General features: G+C 32.6%; 1 protein-coding gene across 1 annotated transcript; it reads left to right on the forward strand.

The window, feature by feature from the left end:
* LOC111001012 (ras-specific guanine nucleotide-releasing factor 2) lies at window positions 1–25615 on the forward strand. Its single transcript, XM_045628458.1, has 33 exons — window positions 1–93; window positions 609–677; window positions 1422–1535; window positions 1908–2014; window positions 4814–4961; window positions 6132–6251; window positions 6643–6740; window positions 6816–6873; window positions 7349–7520; window positions 8370–8563; window positions 9177–9302; window positions 9638–9740; window positions 10062–10250; window positions 11530–11631; window positions 11840–11972; window positions 13306–13424; window positions 14119–14301; window positions 15051–15116; window positions 15227–15294; window positions 15782–15896; window positions 16424–16689; window positions 17009–17196; window positions 18125–18227; window positions 18373–18443; window positions 19257–19406; window positions 19745–19943; window positions 20251–20348; window positions 20570–20703; window positions 21519–21712; window positions 21870–21949; window positions 22237–22354; window positions 24172–24240; window positions 24581–25615. The coding sequence occupies exons 1-33, from the start codon at window positions 4–6 to the stop codon at window positions 24779–24781; spliced, it is 4245 nt and encodes a 1414-aa protein (XP_045484414.1). The 5' UTR covers window positions 1–3; the 3' UTR covers window positions 24782–25615.
* The last annotated feature ends 1127 nt before the right edge of the window (window positions 25616–26742 follow it).

Raw genomic sequence — 26742 nt, forward strand, 5'->3', positions numbered from 1 at the left:
ATTATGCTTAGTCCGAAGATACAACGCTCTATACGCGTCAATGATGGCCAACTCATTGCATTATCGGAACGTGCTCAGTATGACCATTCGCAGGTAAGTTAATACGTATATTATCTTTAAATTAAAATATATTTATGACATAACCTGTCGGAACCACGTAAACATATTGTTCTTTAAAAAAAACTTTCACAAATAAATAAAACGTTTGGGCACAGTAAAATGTTTTGCAATTCAAAATATTCAATTCAAATCTTCTTTAAAATTATCAATGCAGGATGCAAAATATAAAACTGTAACAATGAATAAATTTTTAATATATTCGGGTATATACATATACGATTTCTAAAGCTCACCCTTAAACCTGTTACATTTTAAAAACAAACTGTTTTTATTACATTCATTCGGCATTTATCAGTCAGTAATTAACCGCTTCTTTAGTTCAGTATAAGACGACGCTAATTGCGTTTTAATTAAGAACGTGGTTGAGTTCTATGGTGCAAATTTGAGTTCCGATTTTGAAGAGATAAAGAGGTTATATTCCCGACTTAAGTATTTGGTCTTTAGGTACTGAAAAAAAGGATACATTTAAAATAAAAATCTTTTCACAGGCAGGGTACTTGCATAAACGTAGCTCGGACAACACGAAATGGCAACTGCGATGGTTTATTCTTTATCAGGTAACTGGAAATTAATTATTCAGTACTACGATCCAATTGTATGCCGCATCTATTGCATTTTTAATATAGTAATTGGCAAAATTCTCTGTTGTGACTTAGGCTTGCTACGTTGTGCTACAACTTGCTATTAAGTTATACGAACTGCTACGATGTTGCTACATAGAGGTAGCAAGATCAAGTCAGTTCTACCATTTTCGTCCGCATATTCATATGAATTTATTACAAATGTTTTACCATACTTAATAATATTTCAAAATTTCATTGTTTATATTAATCGGTTAATTTTTTTATCTAATTGTAGTAACCTCACTTAAGAAACGTATATCGCGTTTATTATTACAATAAATATTATTTATAGTGGAATACAGCTCAGACTAAATAAGTTGATGCCGTATATGTTTTAAAAATTCATTGTGACTTCGGCTCTAGAGTATTATAGATTGTCTAGATTGATTGTTTTTGTGTATAGTTTTCAAGTTTATATAGGTATGTATATATTTAATCAGAAAAATCTAATGTTTTAAAAACGGTTAAGACCGCCTTATTTTTGCGTATTTTAAATCTATCCGTATATTTATTTTAAACATGTGAACTCACACTCATTCCGCTGGATCTGCTACCCAAAAAGTGTCTGGGCCTGGGAATCATCCGCCAATTGCAGGCTTTCAGGTCATCCTCCACTTTATCGATCTAACGGTACCTAGGCCATTATACTAACTACTAAATGTGAAAATTTGTCCACAGAACCTGCTATTCTACTACGAATCTGAGAATAATACACGGCCAACAGGCGTGCTGCTTCTAGAGGGTTCATATTGCGAAAGACTCAGCAAATCACCTATAGAAAGAAATGCTTCGGTGAGTAACGTTCTGTTCAATAATTCGATTTTCGTGAAATTTTCGCTGTGTATTTAATGACATTCTTATTTCTTGGTATCATAATGTTTATAATCCTGAGTTTTATAGTTAAGTTTCTTCCAATACGACTCTGTTCTGTTTTTACATCCAAGCAAAGTAAACCACTAAAATATTCAGAGACTCTTTCAATTGCTGTTATTAAAAAGCTATTATTTTTAATTAATTAAATTTAATTATTTAACAGTTATTTAAATAGTAACCTTTGTTAGATTTTAATTACTAATTAAAAATATAGTGTGATTTGGTACACAATTGCTTTGAAAACACGAAATCATTGTACAACCAATATTTCAGTGTTATATTTTTGTGTAGTTTTGCTTCATAATATCTTATCGCCGTGAGAGTCAACGTCAGTACGAACTGAGAGCTGCTTCCGAAGTAGACTGTGTTCATTGGGTCGACGCGATCAGAGAGGCGAGGTTAGTTTCCTGCTTACAATATAATATATATAGTTTGTATTATTTTAAATAATAACTAGTACCAACTAGAGAACGATCTAGCTTCCCACTGTTCCAGGCGTTTTTAGTTTTTCCAATACTTCAGACAATTATCTATATGTCAACAAATATACACAAAACCTTGACAGGTTATCGTACCACATAAATCGGTGCCACAGTTTTTAATTTATTTTGAAGATACGGTCTGACAGATGTTTTTGTGTATATTAATAGCGACGTGCAAACTTGTTTGTACATAGTAAAATCTCACTAATTGTAATAGGTTTGGGTCGATAAAAATGTGTTTATATTAATTGGATTCCGCTAATATTTAACTCCCAAATCTATATGTAGGACTTTTTAGCATACCTACATGTAATCATTATTTAATGAGGAAAAATGAAGTAATACTTGAGAAAATTTGTATCCTCGTAATAAAAAATCGATTCTGGGTGAAATGTATTAAATAAATTATATAATGTGCGTGTGAACATTTCATATTACATAGTCGGTCGCTGACTTGTCTATGTTAAAAAATGGATATGATGATATGTTTTCTGGGCGTTAACCGTAATAGTGACGAAATTATTATAATTTTATTCATCATGCAAAGCTAATTTACTAATATAATACAATACATATTTTATATTACCTTTATTTCTATGGGAATAATTATGACCATCCCTGCCTATGGGAACTAGTCCATTGCCATGGTAACACAAGGGATTAGGGTCGCGGCCTTGACCTGGGGTAATATGGATCTTCGAGAATGGCCAGGAAGGCTCAGTATTTTAAACTTCAGGTTGTTAATGATTTATAATTTTAATTGGCACATTATTAATTAGTTAAACCGACGCAGAAACTGGGTCAACAATTAATTATTCATTAGTTAAAATTAATTATGTGTGTGTAATTTATTTGTATCAAATTACAGTTATTCATATTATTTTATTTTAAATACAATATCATACGATATAATTGTACTTTTTAATTTATAAATCGGCCCAAAGTCTGCCCTTCAAAGCATTGGTAGGTTTAAGTTATTTATTACCATTATGACAGCCTTAACGAGCCAGAATTTGCTTTTTAACATTACGTACATTTTTCTACTTAACTTTTCAAAAAAGATTAAGTTTTTTTTATGAGATTTCGTCTTATAAATAAATGTTAAATAATAATAATAAGGGTTTACGCTTTAAATGCAATTGAGATCACCATTTTTCTTTAAAACAAGAAAGTGTTTTCTATGCCTTACACTAACGGAACGAACACTTAGAGGGACTTTTTTTATAGAACAGGGGGCAAACGGGCAGGAGGCTCACCTGATGTTAAGTGATACCGCCGCCCATGGACACTCTCATCTTTGGTCTTCGTTTCGTTTCTTCTCATTGTGTATTTATCGTAGGAGTATTGCCCACATAGAAAACTATCTCCTTATAAACTTAACCCATTATATTCTTAGCATATAATGTTATTTCATAAAACAATATTTTTGCATTATGCTAAACTTTTTTTTAACGCGTGACGACCTTACACTCCCATTTACATAAAATGAATCCAACTACCTGTCAACAATATTATTTATTGCTACGAATATAGGTCAAGGTTCAGTACAGGCAAAGGATCGTGTTGCCATAGCAAATGACTCTCGGCTTACATCCTACGCTAAACTACACACGCTAAAATACACCCACCCACACACACACTGTTATAGTAATAACTTAAAATAAGAAAAGTTTGATGAACTTAAATGTATCCTAAACTCATTTAGAAATATAATTCACATTACTAACCTCTAATATTTCTCACTAAGTGTATGTAATAAGTTAAATTGTTTATTCATCATAAATGTACACTACATTTTAAATAAAATATAATATTAAAGGTAGGTAAATCTATGTACAATTAAGCATTGTAAAATACCTGCATCATTAAGCTGTACCTAAACCTATAAATTGCAATACTATGAAGAGGCAAATAAACTGTATGATTATTATCAATTCTATACTTCTCATATAATATCGCGTAGGCATTGGAAAATTTATTGCTACATTGTCTTAATGATAAATTGTATTGGTATATGTAAGACGCGGAATCTTATACTTTTTATAAAAACCAAACAATTGAAATAATAACAATTGGAGAGATACTGAAGATCAAATGGCTACATTTAATTAGTTTAGCTATTAAGCGTTTAACTACATAAGTTAAATGAACATTTAAATGATCTTTGGTTCTTGGTATTTTACAACGTTTAAAGTCATTGAGACATGAAGAAAAGAAAAAAAACTTTTTTATAGATAATAAACAAGGATAAATAGTTAAAAAGAAGCGGGAACACACTATTCATTAGTAGTAGTAGAAGATCTTTCGGTCCCTCCAAATCTTCCAGTACGGCCGGCCACCGTGGGAGAAATGGGCCAAGAATGGCCAAGTTCATACATATAGAATCTTTACTCTTTACTACCAACTTACAAACACTTGTAAATAAATATATTCCACAAAAAGTCAAATTCTTATACTTAAATGCAAATGACAAAAAAAGTTTGATTAACTTAAATGTATCCTAAACTCATTTAGAAATATGAATCACATAACACACTAACCTCTAAAATTTCTCACTATGTGTATGTAATTCTTTGAGAAATAAAGTATCTTTGAGCCGAAAAGAAAGTTGTAGTTGTCTAACCGTCAAAAGTTTTCTTTCATTGTAAAATTTCGACATCAATAAAATACAAAGACACATGTAAAATGTAATTTCTATTGCATTGTGTTTTCCAGCTTCAATAAGCTCTTACTCCAAAAGGAAGAGCTGGAACAGAAGCAATTGCATCTTCTTCAGGTAGTGGAGAGCGAGCGTACATCTCGGTGGCAATATGCCCAGCAATGTGAGGAGTTGTCAAATGAAGTGAAGAAACTGCGCTCTGAGGTAATTATTTAATAATTTATTTTCCTATGCTATAGCTAATAGACCAGAAACGGGTTATGCGAGTTTAGGATCGTAGACGGATTTATTTGGAGATATTGACTGCTTAATACGAATACGTTTAATACGATTTCTTGGATCATAGCCTATTTGACGCCAGTTCCTGCAACTTGAACCATATTTTCATACATATCCTAATGCTTATTTTTTACCGTTCAACCCTTGATTATTCTCTCTTATTTCAGCCGCTTTCTCTTCGCTTCTTTGAATAGAAGTGAAGACTTACAGCACCTAAGAAAAGTTCGAAATCTAGTTATTGCTAATGCATCAAAATCTTTCTGGCAAACCAACATGTAATTTTGAATAACGTAATTATTATTACATTGTTGTTAATGTAATTAATAAAGCAAAATTTTATACGTGGGTAACACTGAAAGTGTTAGGACTGGCCACTTAGAAACATTGCTAATGAAAACATTTTTAAATTTCAGTTTTAGAACTCTTTGGTAACCTTATGTAGTATATTACATATATTCATTTGTCATTTGTTTTTGTCAATTGGCGGCAAATCTAAAACTCTTGTTACACGTAAAAATGAACCTAACGCGAGAAAATTTTCGGTCAATGATTTATTATGTATAGCTGCGATTAGCATTTTTTAATGAAGCCCCATCTCGTGCTACTAATTACATTACATATACATAATATAATTGTGACACATGTTTTAAAGTACCAATGTTTAGTTTCCGCCTCACGTTTAAGTCGGTTAATAGTTTACAGTGCACCTAATAAAACACAAGTGCTATTTATATAGCTGTTTGCGAGACTCTACTATAAATATATCCTACTATACACATAGAACTGTAAATATTTTGCTAAACTGAACTTTAAAAATACGTTCCACGAAGAATGTAAGAGTCTATTAACAAAGTTATCGTATTTATCCAAGAAACTATGAAGATTATTAATTAATGTAACAGTAAGAAATTGTGAATTAAAATAAAACATCTCCTTTTAAAGAATTAAACGCCAATACTTAATATTGCAATTGATTTTCCAAATTTGATAAGTGAAATTAACAAAGCCCACAAAATATATAACTACGTTATTAAAATTAGGATTTTATCTTCTTCACTCCTTTAACCAGTTGTCTATACTTAATATATCTTCTAGTTATATGCTTACAAGAAAGAACATGAGCCATCTACACGGGCGACGTCCACTAGTAGCCTGTCTCCGACTCTATCTGATGAAATTGATCCGTCAGAGTTGCGAAAAATTAAAAAAGTCCAGGTAACAATATTAATTGCTTTAATTACTAACGCTATAAAATTTAAGTATCACTTATAATTTTCGTCGAAGAAAGATAATATTAATAAACCACTGCAATACACCCGGTTTAATTTTTTTTATGAAGTTTCACTTTGTTTTGATTTGATTAATTTGTCTTTGTATCGTAATCAATTTATATTAGGACACTTAAGGAGTCTTACTGCTGTATAGATTCGATGATTCTCGCGATTACTTCAGCTCATTATTAAAGAATGGTGAAGTACTAATCTGAGATAATGTCTACAATGAGTACAGTCGTTACTTTTCTTTGTTCGTAGTACCTTAGTACCGTAGTAGATTTTTTATCAACTAATGGTTCTAAATGGTAAACAATATCTAGCTATTTATGCAGAGTTTCTTCCGAGGCTGGCTTTGTCGACGCCGGTGGAAACAAATTGTTGAACAATACATCAAGAGTCCACATGCCGAGAGCATGAGGAAGAGAAACAGGTAAATAAAATATAATTTATGGAGTTGTACCTTATCACAATATTATAAAATAACTTATAAATTTATCAATTTCAGTCTCGTTTTCAAAATGGTGGAAGCCGAAGAAGAATATTTGGAACAAATGGAAATATTAGTATGTTTATTTATTTTATATACATTCGCTGTTCTGAACCTTATTGAAATAACAAATCGTTATACTGACTCGTTAATTTTAATAAAGTAACACTTTTGTCATAATTCAACATTTCTTAAGTAATAATACAACCGAATCCCTTGCCAAGAATTTTAAAATAAAGTAAAAAAAAAACCCGTGAAGGAATAATCGTGAGGATGCATCATACCAAAAAAGTCGTCGGCGCGTGTTAGGCAATAATAATAATAGAAAAACAAGTGATTATTATAGAACATTCGGAATGTTTTTTTAATTAATATATAAAACTGAAGTTTGATTACTTGACTGACTTATGTCCTTGGAAATCTTTTGCGCTAAAAATTAGACTATATTAAAACGCGTTATGATTTATTCTAGAACTTTAAAGACTTTCAACGTTGCAAACTAATGACAAATTTCATGGAACCTTTTTGGTAAAACTCGGTTTACATTTAAGGTGACGTGTTTCCTTCGCCCATTCAAAATGGCCGCCAGTTCTAAGAAGCCGCCGTGCACACATGAAGACGTGAATTCCATATTTCTGAACAGTGAGACCGTGTTATTTCTACATCAGATCTTCTTCAAAGGTCTCACTTCGAGAATGGAGTCGTGGCCCACACTTGTCTTAGGTAAGTATCAGTAAAAAGACAAAAATATATTTTAGGTAAAATAAGTTTCTGAATAAATAAGAAAATATACATTGCGTCATTAAAATCCTATAGGAATTGTTTGTTTCTAATGTAGTATTAAGTTAATATGTATGTAACAGTTATAATAGTCAACGATGCTATCTGATTAGCGCCAATATGTTAAATTTGTATCGGGCGCGAATAGAGAGAATCTTACTACAAACTACGCACGGAGCCATCGCGACATATTTGTATGTAACAACTACGGTTGGCAACGCCAGAGTGAGCGAGCGTGATTTTTATCTGTCGTATTTAATTGCAATTATTTTTTAAACAATTAATTCATTTAAGAATAACACTTTATAGTAACTGGAGTTTGATAAACAAATATACATACTACACTTTCTGCTCAAATTAACAAATAATGAAAAAGCATAATATTACTGCAAACATGTCGAAAATATTTTAATTTTAATAACACAATATTACTAAGGGGCCAAATATTTATTATTTATTTATATTTTCGAGAAGATAATATTTTCTCTACTGCTCTATAAAATGTTATAGGAATGAAAATGCAAAAAGAAAGACGAAACGATGATGTGTATTTGATTGTGTTTCTTTCACCTTATCATTAAAAATTTTACCGCAAAAGAAAAAAAATATCAATTTGATGTGTACCGTATTCCTGTCAGACAGTCGCCACGAAATCAATTGCGCTAGTTTATACTAAACTTCTATTACTAGTAAGGTCAAATAGTGACCTTACTAATATTTTTTTTTCATTAAATCCTACACTGATTGATGACTCATTAAATAAACATTTTTTAGGAAATAATATTTTTACAGGAGACCTATTCGACATGTTACTGCCGATGCTGACAATATACCAGGAGTATGTACGGAATCATCACTACTCTCTCCAAGTACTGACTGAGTGCAAGCAATCACAACCTTTCACACACCTGCTCGCTCGGTTGGAAAGCAAGACAGCATGCCAAGGACGATCTTTGGAAACCTTCTTAACGTTTCCTATGCATCAGGTATTTTCATAATTTATTAAGGCACAGTGCTCAGTTGGGGATATGGAGAAGAAATATAATATATATATATATATATATTATATATTTCTTCCCCATATCATATATATATATATATGTATATATATATATAATATATATATATATATATATATATATATATATATATATATATATATATATATATATATAATATATATATATATATATATCTGTTTATTTTTAATTAGGCATTGCTTATCAAATCGAAAAGGTTAATACGTTTCCCGAATTAACCTTAGGAGATAGAATATAATAGGATAGAATTTCGCAAGTCTTTGTTTTTCCATGTATCTAGTGTTAAAAAGAAATGCCTATTAAGATACATGCTTATATGTTTCTTATTTATTTCTTCCAATATCTTCTTCCCTCTCAAGCGATTCTTTTGTTTATTTCTTTAGACATTGAGTTTTCAAAAGAGATAATTTGCGTATAGTTTTTTCTGAGTGATTAAATCTCCGTCTGATATAGTTCTTCTATAGAATTCACTCCGATGATGAGGTGGCCCGCGAAAAGCATATTTGTGCACCACATTAGACTTAGTAAATTAGGTTTACTTAAATTTTGTTGTTTTTAGATCCCACGTTATATAATAACTCTGCATGAGCTGCTGGCCCATACCCCACATGACCATGTGGAGAGACGTAGTCTTCAACATGCACGGGCGCAGTTAGAAGAACTGTCGCGGCAAATGCACGATGAAGTACGTAAAACTTTGACTGTATCAGACTTTGAATCTTTAAATTTTGATATGCTTATTAAAATTAAATGCAAAATATTGTATGTACTAATCTTGCGTTTCAACAATGGAGGCGCGCGTGATTTGACTTTTTTGGCTCATTAAGAAAAACACGAATGTATAATTATAATAATAGTATTATTGAGAAGCCAGTTTTAAATTGTTTAATATATAATATTACATATATTCACAATACTATAAATCATTTCTCTTTAAATTCGTATTTTGACAAATGTATATTTATCAAAATACGAATAAAGAATAATTTTTATGTCATTTTTTTTCATTTATTTTAATAGGTGAGTGAAACGGAGAATCTGCGCAAGAACTTAGCAGTTGAACGAATGATTATTGAAGGTTGCGATATATTGTTGGATGTGAACCAAGTGTTTATACGTCAAGGTATGTATTCCTATTTGCCGAATATATATTTTCCGAAGCTGAAAAAACTAATATTGAATAATATACTGTATGTTATTAATTATTGCTTTGATATTGGTATTCGTTAAAATGGTATAAGTTTATCGAAAACAAATAGTCACGAAATAAATACAGAAATCTGTTGCCACTGGATTTTTTTAAATTACTGAACCGATCGCATCGCTATTTTCACGATTTTATTGACGTTCACTGTATTTAGGCTTTCAATAATGAGTAAGTGTAAGTATAGTGTTACGTCTTGTTCCTCTTTTCTAACATTGAAATACTTTACCATACATTCAGGAACTCTGTCCCAAGTGGTGGGTAAGGGCCGTCGGGCAACATTGCAGTCAAGACAAGCCTTTCTCTTTAGCAACCACCTTCTACTTACTACAAGGGCTGCTGGTGGGCGTCTTCATCTTCCACCATCAGGGAGGCTACCACTGCATGATGCACTACTCATCGAGGATCCATCCAGCCATGATGATGACGGTCGTATAATAATAGCCTTTTTAATCGGACATTTCGGCGTAATCTTTTTTTTTTATTTTTCGTAGATTGATTCTTTCTTCCATTTCTGCTTGTCCGCTTGCCAGGTGGCAAAGGCCTCCTCCAATCTACTCCATTCTGGCCTTTCTAAGGCCACTCTACCCCATGTTGTTCCCGCGACTTTTCTAATGTCGTCGTCCCATCTTTTTTGCGGTCTACCTCTCTTTCTCTTTCCATCTCTTGGGTACCATTGTGTGACTATTTTACTCCATTTATCCTTTCCCCTGATCATGTGACCTGCCCATTTCCATTTTTGTCTCCTTATTTTCAGAGTCACGATGACGGTCGTATACAATATCATTATTATTTCCTGGAAGCTATTTGCTCAGAGCAAATAAAACATTAAGTTTTGTGTTAATAACTTAAGTAATTTATTCTGATTTCGTTACATTTATACAAAAACAAATAACATAAAAGTTATCAGGAGTGAAACGGGCGGCCTTGTCGTTATCGATCTCTTCCAGGCAACTCTAGTAAAGGAAAAATGAAAAAGGAAATATTATGGGTAAAGGGCTAGAAGTGCATAACCAAATCTTATAAAAAATTATAGAACTTTAATATTATATAATGCAATAAAATATTTATACCAATCTAAAAATCTCTCACGTAATTATGAATTGCAATGCAATATTAAAGAAAAGCTTCATTTAAGAATGAGTCCAAACTATTAATTTCCTAAGACAAATCTTCCTTCTTAATGCTGCTAGATTGTTTGGCGTTCTCCTTATTTATAAACTTTGTGCTGTAATATTTTGTAATGCTTTTTAATATATTTTTTATCAGTGAAACTTTTTATGGATATGTCCAATGTATTTAATTTATGTTTGACTTTTATGTTTTTTACCGTATGTATCTGTTTAGTTTTCTCAATTAATAAATAAAAGGAAATACAAAAATTACAAAATTCACGATTGTGTAAGATAGGATATTTTTAAGAAATGTTTATGCAGAATAGTTATAAAGAAGTTGAAAGTGCGGTAGCCAATAATATTAAGGGTCTGTTTCACAATGTGCGGATAAGTTCCAAATAAGCTATTTATTACTTATTGGTAGGATAAACAGTATTTTTGCGTTTCACGACTGTTAGATAGCGCTATTCGTCATGAAACGCGAAGTATCTTATTTGGAACTTTTATCTCTCGAATAATTTATGTGTTGCATAGCTATTTGGTACTTTATCCCTACATTGTGAAACAGGCCCTAATAGTAATTCCTATTTCAGACACCGCGTCGGTTTGCTCGTCACCCGGTGGTGACTGCTATCAGAGCAAAGACTTCAAAATACTCGTTGAAGTTAAAGGAGAACAGATATGTGCTCAGTTAGGTAATTTATTTTCGATAACTTTAATTAATATTTAAAAATAAAAACAGAAAATTAGAAAACTTAAAACGATATTAATAATGAAAATTAGTTGTTCATTTATATATTTATCGTTTAATACTTATCAGTTAAAACAGGTTTCGGCTATTTAAGAGAGTCTGCCTTATATTCGTTAGCTATATAATTAACTAATAAATATAACTATATATAGTGGCAGCGACAATAGAAGAGAAAGCCGCTTGGACGAGCGAGTTGGCCCAATGTATGGAAAGTGCGGCTTTAACTGAGTTACTAAGAGCCTCAGGGGCTTGTGGTACTGCATCGGCCAGTTTACCGGCATGCAGGTAATTTTCACCATATTTAAATCAAATTTATGCATACGACTAGCACTAAATTGATGATCTCAAGTCGTCTAGGCGAATTCAAAATATTTCTGACTCTGCAAAACGATCTTGCAGCCCAGGCCTCCTGGTGTTAGAAACTTGATGAAACTAAATTTAAAAAATGTCATATTTTACATTGTAATGTATTGATTTAAATTTCTTAGAAATCCTAAAACGTTTTCCCATCCAGATTGTTTGCGATCGATCGAGAATCATATGACATATATAATATTTCAATGTGACATCCCTTGTAAAAAATTGGTCGCTCGGCATGTGGTTTCGTTTTAGATGGTGCCCTTATTTGTGAGGAGCTGTATTACTACTTGAAAACGTGATTACTTATATAAAACATATAGATTTATTGTAAACTCTTAATATTTTGTATACAACGGCATATTAGAGATATTATATTTTGATTTGCATATTGAAAACACCGTTAGCAAAGCCAACCAAATCCTAAAGCTATTTAAAGCTTATACAAAACTGTGGCACGAAATGTTTGGGATATGGGATTGTATATAACTTCATATATGTAGTGTATCTTTACAAGTCAAAACATAATAATGACATGTGTTCATACTTACAAAAATCCCTACAAGAACACGGTTGACTTGAAACAAATAATAAATAAAAATAAAATAAAAAGTTTCTTTATTTGACCCAAAACAGATACCACATTACACATATTACAACATTCATTGTCAACCTTATATATAACATACATCTATGAGCACTAGCGTTTAAACTAGGCCTAGCCTGTAGCTTAAACGCTAGTTTCTTCCAGTGTCATTAAGAAATTGGCCAAACTGTTTGCCATTGGACGTTTATTTTTGTTCATTTAACAAAATGGAGGTGGAATCAAATTTAAATTGTTGTAGTTAGTTAGATTGGTGTGAGTGTGAACTTCGACAAAATATTTTTATTTTAAATCTTGTGAATGAGTGAACTTGGATATGAGATGAAGTTAGTATCGTTGTTGTGTTTAAAACAAATATCAATTTTACACACCTGTCTCACATTTCTGCATATCACTGGTCCTGTAAACAGATTATGTCAGGTTTAGAAATACAACACGTTTTAGCAACCGTCCTACCTAATTGCTTCTATATTCGCGAACGATTAACAGACCCGTGCGACGCTTAGTTCCTTCAGTTCTGCTATGATGGCGAGGAAGTAGCATGAATTAAAGATGCGCCAGATTTTTTTGAGTTCTTTTTGGTTATTTTTACAGGTGTATTTTCTTAAATTTTGCGGGGTGTTTGTGAGTTTCAATAAAATAAAAATAACTTTGCAGGTCTGACCGGGCCCTTTTCACTGACGACGTCGATATCAGATTCAGCAGAACTCTCAACTCTTGCAAAGTACCACAAATACGATCAGCTACGCCCCAACGGTTACTACAGAGATTGACAGGTTACATTTTAATTTATTTATGTTCTAAGAGTTACTTTTAATGTGATACATATATGTTTATTTGGTTTTTAATATTATATTTAAATGACTATTTAACAAATTACTTCAATTACAATAAAGGAAACAATTGTGGGTTTATTACCGGGAATCGAGTAACTCTGCTAATAAATTAGATAGGCAAATGTTAGAAATTTAATATTCATATTAATACCTGAAATTAATATTAAATTCTAATACAATTTCTTACGTCTAAAATTGGTATTTTAATTGTTTTTTTAAAGAATAACTATTTAGCTCCTAAATTATCAATTTTTGAGGGTACGAATCACAGATTGTGTTCAAATGTAAATATAACATTTGTACACAATCTGTGATCCGTAGATCCGTTTGTACGGTGAAGGAAAATTTCTCCATGCATCTATCCATCCATGCATATAGGTAGTGCTATTCACGAAGACGCGTCCAACTAATTTTTGGTTGAGAAGATCGCGGGGTGCGGGTGTTTGCTCTTAGCGTCAGTTGAGAACCGTCAGCGGTTCATTGTAGTGTGCGTGTGTACCGATAACACTCATTGACGGAAGCTTGCACACATATACTATGGACGAAGGAAGGGCGCGTCTTCGTGGATTGCACTATCTATACTCGTCGGTTATGAATACTTTTACTTTGTATTGAGCTAGTTTTTTAATTCCAGACCTTCGCTTTCTCTCCGTGGACTTCTTAAACACATTTCTCCTAACATACCGTGTGTTTACTGACGGGGTAACGGTATTGGAAGCTTTAAAGGCAGTGTTTTATGAACAGTCTCAGCAGGATATGGACCTTCCACCACCACCCGATGCTGCAAGGAAAGCTAGTGGGGCTAGCTCTGTCTCAGGTTAGCTAATATCTATCGTTAATATAATAATAAATATAGCTGTATTAGTTAATAATCGGAAAATTTAAAAGTAGCATAAATGAATTCTAAAAATAACATTTTTGTAAACAAATTTAACAGACTATTTTTAATTGGAAAAATCTTAAACAAATGAGTTTTCACTTTTCATACAATATTGTACATAGACTAAACATTTTAGACTTTTTACACAATGCACATGGCTACAGAATTTTAGAGTATTGTAGTAGTAAGAATACCGAGTATTCGTATACGTAGGTAGGTACTTTAGCATTTCGAGACAGAAACCATAGAATTTCTATCCAACTAATAAATTTGTTTGATTATCGTTATTTCAACGATGGAAATTCAAACAAACAATCAACTAATTTGGAAATATAAACATTTAGATAAGCGGAGCGATTTTGTGTATTTGTTGTAAACAGTAAATACCGTTATTGTTTCGAATATACTCGGTCAAGCCATTATTATACTCGTATATTGTTTAATGTCCTATTTTGAATACATAATCGGGAAAGTTCATATCACGTTGAATACACCGGTTCTCATACGATCATCGGACGCGGTCAGTAGGTACTTGTTGGGTTTCTTTTTTGGAATGGCATAACTCCAACTATGCGCTTAGATAATAATATTTAAGTTTTACAGGTCCACCGTTTTACAGTGGACTTTGTTAAAACCTTGAGTCGTTAAACGACTTATAAATAAATTTAATGTTAACAACCTTTCAGGTTATGGTTCAGAATACGGTGATAGAGATTGGCAGTCAAGATTTTGGCGCGTCCAGCGGGGAAAAAGTAAGATCTTTACTTAGTAGAAGCAGTCGCAAAAAGTCGAAAAAATCCTTTTAAAATTAAAAATATATGAAACATCTATCTATTTTACACAGTTTGTTTATTTATTGCAGGCGAAGAAGAAGATAAATTGTCGCCCTACCTTATGGCACCGTCGAGGCGCGCGTCAGCAGTTGGAAAGGTATTTTTTAGTTGTTGTACTTTTTTGATTGCAAACGCTTGGAACTCAGGAACTATGGGAGAAATTAATTAAAACGCCGCGGTAATAGATAAATTATATTTCTATGAGATTAATTCTTTGAATCAGTGTAAAATAAAAATACGTTTTAATTTTTGCATTCTATATATTCAGCGAGTTTACGGGTTGACTTAGAAAGCACGTTTGACAAAGGAAAGCACCCTAAAGCAAGTCGAAAGGTGTTCAGTAAGGACATATAGCGCTAAATATAAATCGTGTATTTTAAAAATTGAATTTTGACACGCAGAGGGCATAGTTCGTGCTAAGTCTTGACTCCCTTTGACCGAAAACCGACAATGACAGTTAGGCAGGAAACGATGAGCCTACTGACTACTTAAACTACTCATGAAAAAATATCAATGAACATCCAAAAACCGTCTCATTGCCGAGTTATAATGTTTGATACAAAAATGTTTTCTTTGTAAATTAGCAGCCCGAAGAAGAGAATAAAGAAAGCAGTCATCTAACAATTCCAAAAATTATGGCTACCTCCTCCAGTAACGAAACGTTAAAGGGAACTCTTTCGACCGGGACGGGGACAACAGGTCAGATATTAGTTAGAATAACTAGTTTTAAATTAATGGTATTTCTTTGATATATATATTATTGTATACCATACACAGTAGTAGATCATTAAATGTACCTCATTGATCTTTGACTTCTTTTAGAAGTTTAATTACAATATAATTAAAGACCAGACACCAACATTCCTTGTTTGAAGCTGCATTTTACGTACGCGTTGTCATCTATAGGGATCTATAGACATAATAAAGTATCCAAGTTAAGCTATAACAGCTTCATCACATACTCAATATTAATATTAAGGTTATATTATAAGACAAGCATCTACTGTATTATAACTTCACAGCATAATAATATTCCAGAGACATAGAATTCCTTCTAAAACCCGTATTGTTTACACATTCATCGTATAACCGTTGTTATGTACAATATGTTTCAGAATTTAGAAGCCAACCAATTAGTTGTCTCTTTTTGTCACTATGCAATAAATCGAGACAGCACTATTTAGTTTCAATTCAATTGTTTTAATATATTTTTGGACAAATGATAGGTACTTCTCCATCCTCTCCTGGGGCCATTAGCTCTGTAACTCTAGTAGGGAGTCGTAAAGGTAGCCCAGAACACGCTGTTGAAGTCGGGAAAAAAGAATCGCCAACCAAAGTTAAAGACAATGATAAAGCAGCTAAAATGATGAAGGATGAAAGTATCGAACTGGTGGATCAGAGCGATGAAGATATTAAGTACAAGGAAGAGGAACAAGAGAAGCATAAACCTAAAGTTGAAGAGAAGTTTAAGATTTCTCAGAGATTTTCAGAGGTATTTATATATTTTTTACAGAACTTAAGATAATAACAATAAAATGGATAAGACAACTTCTTCTACCATGACTGAGAATAAAATTAGACTAACTCAAATACAAAATAAATTGCCTAGCAAAAACAATAACGGAATATACATTTCTTCATATGCATATTTATATACTGATATAACATAAATATATGATCCATGTGATATTGTTTTACAATTGCATCCCTAGAAGCCCTCAGAGTCACAATATATTCAATTGATTACGTCTTTACCGCTTAGACCTATAAACGTTCGGTCTGTTTTATCGATTTTTACTAATACCTTTCAGGTTAGTATCTCCCATATCCAACGAGTACGTACGATGTCAGAAAGTCCCCGACGGCTCCAACCAAGCGCAGGGCAAAGCGCCGCAGAGCTTCGTCGTCGATCGGAAGGGGCTCGGGAGACTGCGCCTCCAACGCACGAACCACGCCGTGCGTCGGATACCGCAGCACGCATTTCTAGAAGGTCGGTCAGGTATGATGTTACCACAGATTATAATGTAGCATTTTGGCATATTAGTAATAAACAATAAGAATAACAGTTAAGACATTTATGGTCTAAGAGCCCGTGGGAGGTCGTCCTTCACCGATCTGATAACCAGATGAGACGTATTGAAGTGAAACTTCTTTAGAATCGTTGTGATTTCAAACCGGATGCAACGAAAAAGCGACAGTAAAAAGAGACAGAAACATTAATTCATATGATTTAACGTGGGAGAAAATGAGATAGATAAACTTCTTTCGAATCGTCGTGATTTCAAACCGGATGCAGCGGTAAAGAGAGACAGAAACATCAATTCATCATATGATTTAACGTGGGAGAAAATGAGATAGCAGGCATTATACAGCCTCTCTTTACTGCCGCTTTTTCATTTGATCGAATTTCAAACTTTCGATGTTTTAGTTTTTCCCAAATTAAAAATTTATATTAAACTTATAAATTAAAATTTATCATTAAAATATACTGTTTTAAAAGAACACACACATTTAGATAATGGAAAATGATTAATTTATATATGATTAATAATAAAAAAAATGTTTTTGAAGGTTTCACTTCTACCATGTGTGAATTGCACATATGTTTTTTTTTTATTAAATATTTTTTATAAACAAATATGCCTATAATTGCTTGCCTATCGAAAAGTGGTCATGGCTATTTTTAATTAAATAAACTTTTATCGATTTTTTTTCATAACCTTCATACTTTTGATAACCAAATGAAATTTATTTGACTGATAGTTTTTGATACACAAAATATGCCTAGGTATGCTTGCCTACTCATTTCAGTGTATAACTACCTGGCAAGCAGGTGTAAGCAGGTCTGTCCCTTAAAAAAGAAGACCTATGTAGGCATGTAGCGCAAACTTTTAATATTTATCTATACAATATATATCTTTATATAGTGAACGCCGTCCCACAAATTCATCGATAAATGGAGAGAGACGACGTCATTGGGGAGGGTCGGAGCCACGCTCTTCTGTCACCTCCCAAGTTTCACAAATGCAGGTAAGTCTTAGAATTAATCCATAGATCGTATTTAGAATACTAAAATAGTCAGTAGTGTTGACATGCATAGAAACATTGTGCAAGATCTAGAATTAAAGCATCAATAGACATGATTAAAATTGATGTTCTTATGCATTTACCACAGAACTATCGCCGTGAAACTGGTCAACCGAAAGCTGGAGTAGTCATAACTTCATTCAGACAATCACATAGGAGGTGGGGCTCATTCCATCTATTCAGTGTTTCCATGTTCTATAAACTTCATTGAATTTCTTCTCATACGTAGCCTCTGAGAAAGTACAGTCATAGGTGTGGCATGACTATCTTCTATGAAATCTGATAACACATAAGGCTTTGCACGATGTCCATTTTATCTAAATTGAATAAAAAACTGTTTTTATAATGTTGAAAATATTTATTTTAATTTAAACAGCTTTGGAAAAGAACCGTTGTGGTGAGTGGGTGGACGAGGTAAAACGTAGAAGAACTTAGCTCCTAGACCTTTGATTCGCTTTTAGAGCATTTTGCATTACCTTTTCAAGATATTTATAGAATCTATTACACCTACATGAACACAAGGTACCATAACATGCAAACCCCACCTCAAGACACCTTATCGCATTCCAATAAATGATTGACATTCTCAACCTGGTGTTGTAATTCGATGTGATTCCAAAGAAATTTAAAATAGTGACAGCCGAGAAAATAACACATTTTATACACTTTTTTTATAATGCAATAGATTTTGTAGAATTTAAAAGCTTTCACAAAGCAAACGTTAGTATTAGGCTTAGCTTCTATTCGCCTAATAACAGACAAACCGGCAGATGCACTCGCATAGGATTTTACAGGTCACAATAAGAAAACTAGAAGCATTTAGGAAATTATCTGCATGGTGTTCTCATTTACTATTCCTTACATTAAACCTTTTTTAGATTTTTGCATGTCTATTATCCGATATCGTCCAAAACCAAAAATCCTTAAAGACGAGCGCTCCATATTTAGTCTAAAACCAATTTAATAATATAGGAGCAGTACATCAACTGCTGCTGTAGCCTTTGCTGTGGCTACATCTGCTTCGTCAAATCCTCGCTCACCGCCAGCCAACTCTCCCACACAGGCGAGAAGAGATTCTGTCATATCAACCGCTGCAACTATGAGAGTCTTGAATGTACTTCGGTAAGATATAGAATTGCTTTTGTTTTTAATAAATAGGAATGAAAGCAATATATAATATAACAAAACAATGTTACTTTGTGTTTGGCAAAGATGCTCGCAAGAGCGCATTTAAGTTTCTATACAACATTTTTTGTAATTTCTTTTTTGGAACCTAAGATAAAGAAGTACATATTTTGGAAATATTTCAGTGTATTTGTGAAATATAAAATTTACAATTACCTGGTAAGATAAGAATTAATAATATCAATGATGACTTCTTCCTTCGAGCCTACTAGAATTTTCAGGTTTAATACTTATTTACATTTTGGCAAATAACCATAGAGAAAGTCGATTTCTAGGCACTGGATATCGAAACACTCATCAGACTTCTGGTCTGATGAACGTCTTCGTGGTCTGACTATGGATTTCCTGAAAGAGATAGAGAGTAGTCCTGGTCTACTACCGTCTGAACATAAAGCGGCTTCACAATTGTTGCGACTACTTGAACGGTCTCCGGACAGAAATGTGGATTTGAAAGCTATTTTTGCACCACCAAAGGTACTATTTTTATTAGGATGTAACTGGCAACAATATACCTGATGGAGAAAAGTTCTCACCTTAGAGGAGTTAAAGGTTGAAAAACAAATTTGCTTTTCATGCATTCACTGATGACCATAGTAAATATAAACTTTAATGCGAGTCTAATCTGTCTATGGTTCTCGTCATCATGGTATTTTGTTATGAATCACTTTCTTTTTGACGTATTAACATACGCCGCAATTATTAATAATTTAAGTGTGTTTTGTTGGTGTTTAATCTTCAATAAACTTATTTGAATGTTTTGCAATAACTTACCTTGTTTTAGGTACCTACTAAAGAATGCCTTGAGACGTTGTCGGCCCTAGAAATTGCAGAACAGATGACATATCTTGATTATCAGATATTCAGTTCTATTCACAGCGAGTAAGTTTACATATTTATTTGTTTTATTTGCAAGCCTAGTAAAATGTATCGTGTAATGATTTACAACAACATTTACAAGTTTTGTTTAATCATTAATTAATAAGAAAATTAATTTTTTAATTTTCTTTTTCTTACTTCTTGTTACCCTTTTATTATTTTATACTAGCTGCCCCCGCGAACTTCATTTCTCAAACAATTGACCTGCATTTTTTCGATTTTAGGGAGTTCTTAGGACAGGCGTGGACGAAAGCTGACAAAGCAGAACGCGCTCCTCACATATTAATGATGACGGCCCATTTTAACCATATTTCTAGCCTCGTGATCTCAGAGATTCTAAAAAGAGTGCCGTTTCCTGGTAAGTTAATCAATGTTATGTTCAATTTCTGCCTTGCACCACCACTATGTGGAACCAGCCGCCCACTAAAGTATTTCCGAACCAATTCGACTTAGGTTCCTTCAAGAAAAGAGCGTACGAATTCTCAAAAGGTCGGCAACGCCCTTCCGAACCTTCTATCAGTGCGAGTGTCCATTTGTGTCTATTATTTGCTCATACACATTTTCACACCGAAATTATGTCGTCAGTCCATCGCTATCCATAACCTATTATATTTAACCTTTCTAAAACTACGGGATAAACAAAACCTTCTTATTACTTAGACGATATTCAATTTCAAAATCACTTATTCATATATAATGATTTACACTTACACTTATATTAAATGCTTATATTTTTACATTTCCTGCCAGTTCTAAAATCAAGGGCGTAGAGCAGAAGAGAAGAACTGGCAATAAACTCTCCGCCACTTTTTTGTTTTACACAATGTTTTCATTAATCATTAGACCATGTTCTACATGCTATCTTAATTAATTAATAATAAAAAAATTAATTAAAAACAAATATTTGTCCTCTGCTAGCAGGAGGCATGGTAAAATATGTACACGCACTTACATGCTCGTGGGAACAACACGCAAATACATAGTCGAAATAACTAATATCATCGCATACACGAATTCAAATCCGACCATTCACCACAAGTAGCACCCGTTCACGAGTATGACGCATGGCCAGCCATCGGCCCCCTCACCATATTTTAGGAAGAGAGACGACCCGACGCATGGACGACGTCTCACATTAGAATCGATTAGTTTACGTGAAAATACTGTTTCTAGGTACCCCTCGCGACCTCCCAGAACTTCAAGAGCATGCTCTCAAATGCCGTGTTGGTTCTATCGAGAAGTGGATAGCCGTTGCGGATATAGCTCGCTGTCTTCACAACTTTAACGGTGTATTACAGATTTGCGCAGCTCTTTCGAATACATCTATATTTAGACTTAAAAAGACCTGGGAGAAGGTTTCGAAGACGGTGAGTTAATGTTTATTTTTAGTTTGTCGTTTGTAAAATTCATCTGAATTGTAAGGAAATTTATTAATGTTTTTAATTATGAGTTTTTAATATTATTATTAAATAGAAAATAAAAACAATAATTGCAAGATATTTCATAATTTAGTTAATATTTCAGAGCAAGCAAACACTAGAGAGACTACAAAATCTGACTTCGTCTGAATGTCGCTTCAGGAATTTGAGAGACGCTCTACACAGGTCAGAAATTAATAGAAACATTTCATTAAAACATATGTTTTTTAAAAGTTTTCTAAATATCGTTTTATTTTCACTTGTTCCACATATTCTGAGCGTTCAGACAGTCTGTAGGAAACTTTTACGTATAAAAGTTTAGTCAAGTATCAATTTTTCAGTAATTTCACTTTTAGATTAAAATTCTAAAAGCCAACCTCACTGCACCCAAAATAAGTTTAAAATTTATAATTGTTTCTGAATAATTTCCGACCGATATTTTCCTTTAAACTAGATGTTTTATAATTCATCAGATGTGACCCGCCCTGCATCCCATACCTGGGCATGTATCTGTCTGATCTCTCATTCATAGAAGAGGGAACTTCGAACTTCACACCAGAAGGACTACTCAACTTCTCCAAGATGAGAATGGTGAGGACATATTTTCACTTCATTTTTTATAAGTTTTTTTTTCTTTTTTTATATAATAGGGGGGTAAACGTGACTGCTGGACGCTCAAAAAGGTCAGTAATCGCAGTCCATAGACACCCATTTTCAGTGGGTGCGCTGCCGGCCTTTTTTTCTGGCCGTTATTCAATTCAGAATGTATTTATAGTAACATAAGATTTCTTTAGCACTTGAAAACTAGCGGTAGTAGCGGTTCAACCAAAGCGTTGTTTCTTGCCTCAGATTTCTGTATTTGTTTCGGGCTCTTTTGTTTTTTTTTTGAGGGGATCAGGCTTCTGTATCTGACACACGCTGTCTATTTTTGGAACTTAGACATGTCACATTCCTCACGATGTTTTCCTTCACCGTTGTAGTGTTAATTGTAAATTTTTCTTTATTTACACTTCGTTACATTTATAGAAAAACAAAAAACATAATACTAACAAATTATAATGAATGCAACGGGCGGCCTTATACAAGCGATGTCATGCTAGCAACCATAGGAAGGGAAAAAATCTAATAAATATAATGTTGGTTAAAGTGCAAGAAATGCATAACCAAATCATAAAAAAAAATATAGAGTCACTTTAATTAATAATAGTACAAAAAATGATTGATAAATTAAACTTAAACTAAAAAGCTTATCTCAGTGATTCATTAATTGTTGAAATAAAAAAGAATAAGAATTACAAATGTTACAATTGAGCAGGATAGGATATGTTTAAGAAATGAGAGAAGTTTTAAAAGATGTTAATGAGTTCGTATCGTCCACATGATTGGAAACCCGCCCGTGATGCGAACGAACGACGTTAGGTTTTCAGACGCGCATAATTAAGCCAGCCCACTATGCGAACAATAATCAAAAATGCTGGACTAATAATAAACATTTCTATTTGACGACGATACAGTTAAATGAAGGTGATTAATGAATCTTCTCAATAAAGGTATAAATTTAATTTCCACATTACTTCTATTCAGTTTTTCTGGCGTAATTGACATACATAAATATCTACTGTCTGTAGGATTTTTTTAGAGTCTAAAATATAAAGACTACAGACCCAGGCTACCCACCGTCGTTCCACTTTGACATCATCAAATGATTTGAACTACGCTTTCTTGTAGTCACTTTGGCGATAATCAAGATATTAAACTTCATCAAATTTTATTTGTTGCAATTAACGCGTCTTTTTTTTCTTATTCAATCCTATTAATGTATGAAAAATATAAACATCATTGTGTCATTATACAGTGGCCCATGTTGTTACTCAACTTCTACGAATATAACGAAAATAGACTGTCATAATGGGTTTGTATCTTGCCGCTATAATTGTTGGCAATTAAGCGGTTTCAGTAATGATTGAGACTGATTCTCGTGTGAACGAATTCCTTTGATCCAAAACTATTTAAAACATCATAGATTGTATACTGTATGCTCAATTAGACATCGTTTGAACCCCAAACCATGGAATGGACATTTCATTTGCGCAAATAATATCAAGACGATATCTCGAAATAAAAACGATTACAGACACATACAGAATGTATATGTGCCATGGTCCATACAAATTGTATGGGACTTTATACAAATCAAACAATTCCTAGAATATCATGGAGCTGTGTAAACTTTCAGTAAAATAAACGTAAAATATCAAATGGACGATAATGTAATTTATATTTCCGAATTCCTGGCTTATTTTTCAATATGTGTTTGTATTCTTTATTAAGATATTCTATGCCTGTTAATCCTACATTTTACAAAAACTTATTTAAACCGAGTTCAATTTGAAAATATTTTCTTACAGATAGCTCATGTGATCCGGGAAATACGTAATTTCCAGCAAACGCCATATAAAATTGATCGGATTTCAAAGGTAAGTTTTGTTATATTAGATTTAATACGCAGATTAAATAAATTGTAATCCCTATAAATATCTAAGAGATTTCTTCATAATAGAAAATAAATAATTTATTGATCTCTAGTAGGTATATACAGCATCATTCATAGACAATTACTATTACGATTTATTGGTTTTAACAATTAGCAGCTCCCAAGGCTTCTGCAACACCGATACGCGACATCATTGATCGATTTCAATAATCATGACGAAATCCAGTTTCAGTCGTATTTCAAATGCAGTGATCTCGCAAATGTGGAATATTTAATCTCGTAGAGAAAACATAATTTCAACCTGATTTTTTTTTCATTTAAAGGTCAGCGATTTTCTATTGGATCCAGCTCTGGCATACTCGGAAGAGGTGCAATATACATTGTCTTTAGAGCAGGAGCCTCGCGCTTCCCGGGGCTCTGCCAGTGGGATTACAGTGACTCCACCATCGCCTGCCTCACCATCTGCCCAACGCCGGCGTAGGGCTTCCCTCGCTGCATTAGCACCTCTTAGGGCTGAGCGTTAGGGTTTGTTACGGCTTAATTTCAAATAATATTTACATGATTTTTGGGCATTGTAATAATGCATATTTGGATTTAGCTAACACAATAGTTTAAACTTATTTTGCTTTAGTCAAAAATTTTATCTTTCTGTATGTAATGCAATAGGTATAATGAGGAGAAAGCTGTCTTTATAAAAATGAACATATCTGGTTGGTATTAAAACTTGTAAAAGCGCAAACAAAACAGCTATAGCATCTGAATCTTAACGTTGTTAAATTGAAAGAATTCAGGTAATTTATTTTTACGCGCTATACCATCTTACTTTTAAAACATACAAAATAATAAAGGATGCTTTTACACTCCTATAGTACTGAGTACATATATATACTAATAATATTGGTCGGATCCAACATTGAATCATACACAATCGGGACAATAGAACACGTATTAAATGCGCTAAAAAAACTATACAACTGATATTTTTGATTAGAAATCTATATCTTATATCTTAATTTACATATCCATAGAAATACCAAGTACGCTCTTACTGGATTTCAAAACATAAAAACCAAGCAAATGTATGCTTTTTGTGGTTTAGCGTTTCGGCCTTGTTGAAAATAAACATATATTGCCAATTTAAAATATATTAGTGAAATGTCCTAAATAAAAGTCAACCGAACACTCAATTGCTCTATTTTAAGTATATCTGTGGTGACTGACTTTTATATTTGGACATAGGTAAGTAATTTTACCCTTTGCTCATGACTAAGTCATTCTTTCTTGCTCAATGTCAATTTACAAACCTCTATTTAAACTAAACTCTAGGTACGTAGATATCATTAATTGTAAAACAGATACTTAAATACTTTCTTTGTATATAATTTAATGGGTTAATTACTTTTAATTAACTAACATCCTACTTCTAGCTATTACATTTATATATTTTTTATTTATTTGAATTAAATAATAGAAAATTTGCACTTTTTATAAAAGAACAATTTTTAGTTATTTTAGTCTTCATTTTGTTGCGCCATTAGAATAAGAAATAAACTTATGAAAAAGTCTATTCTTATGTAAATTTCTAAATATCAACTTATATAGGCATGTTTGTTGTTTCTATTAAATGTTAATATACTCTTGTTACACCTAGTATAAGGGAAAGTCTTGTTGAATATAAGCTGTGCTCTTCTTTATTTGTTTAAAAAATATTGATTTAAAAAAAGGAATTACCGAGAAGATATTCTTTGCTTCTTGTCAATAAAAATTTGTATAATTTTTTAATTACGTTCAAACATTTGGTGATAGGAAAATAGCGTTCGGCGAACGGTCTCGATTTTGGTATTTTATAGCAAAATATAATATATAACAAAAAAAAAACATATTATGCTCAAATATTTATTTTTTTGTTGTATATAAATACAATTCAGTTATTATGTATTATGTACACAAAAATGGGGAATATATAAATTTGCTATACTCTGATTTTAATACCGTAGAATTCTGACATCTGACATTTTTTAACTTGCCAGAGTTTACAAGTCTCTTAGGCCGGGCATATTTTTCAATTTCAACACGAATCTGAATATCTGAGTCTAGGTACATACATTTAATTTATTATTGAATGTGTCTATTTTATTTAGTAAGGTGCTGGTGCACATTACAAGTGGTTTTACGGCAAACAGTAAAAAACGCAACAAGTAAAGATAACTTTTTATTTTTTTAAAGGTTTACTAAACCTGGAATTAGTATGCAGTGATGTCAGTAATAAAATAATAAAAGTTAATTCTATGAATTGTTCATGATATTGAAAGATATGCTATTTTTGGTCATTTGAGTCGGTAAGTAAATATTTAGGTTTACCTTTTTGTATGTAAAACATAAAAAAAACGTAGCATTTAATTTTTATTGACCTAAAATGGGTCGGTTGAGAACTTTTTAGTAGAAATACTTATGAAATATGAGAATTCTACGGAATGAAAGATCA

The sequence above is a fragment of the Pieris rapae genome, chromosome 5, assembly GCF_905147795.1.
Source record: "Pieris rapae chromosome 5, ilPieRapa1.1, whole genome shotgun sequence".
Classification (NCBI taxonomy): Eukaryota; Metazoa; Arthropoda; class Insecta; order Lepidoptera; family Pieridae; genus Pieris; species Pieris rapae.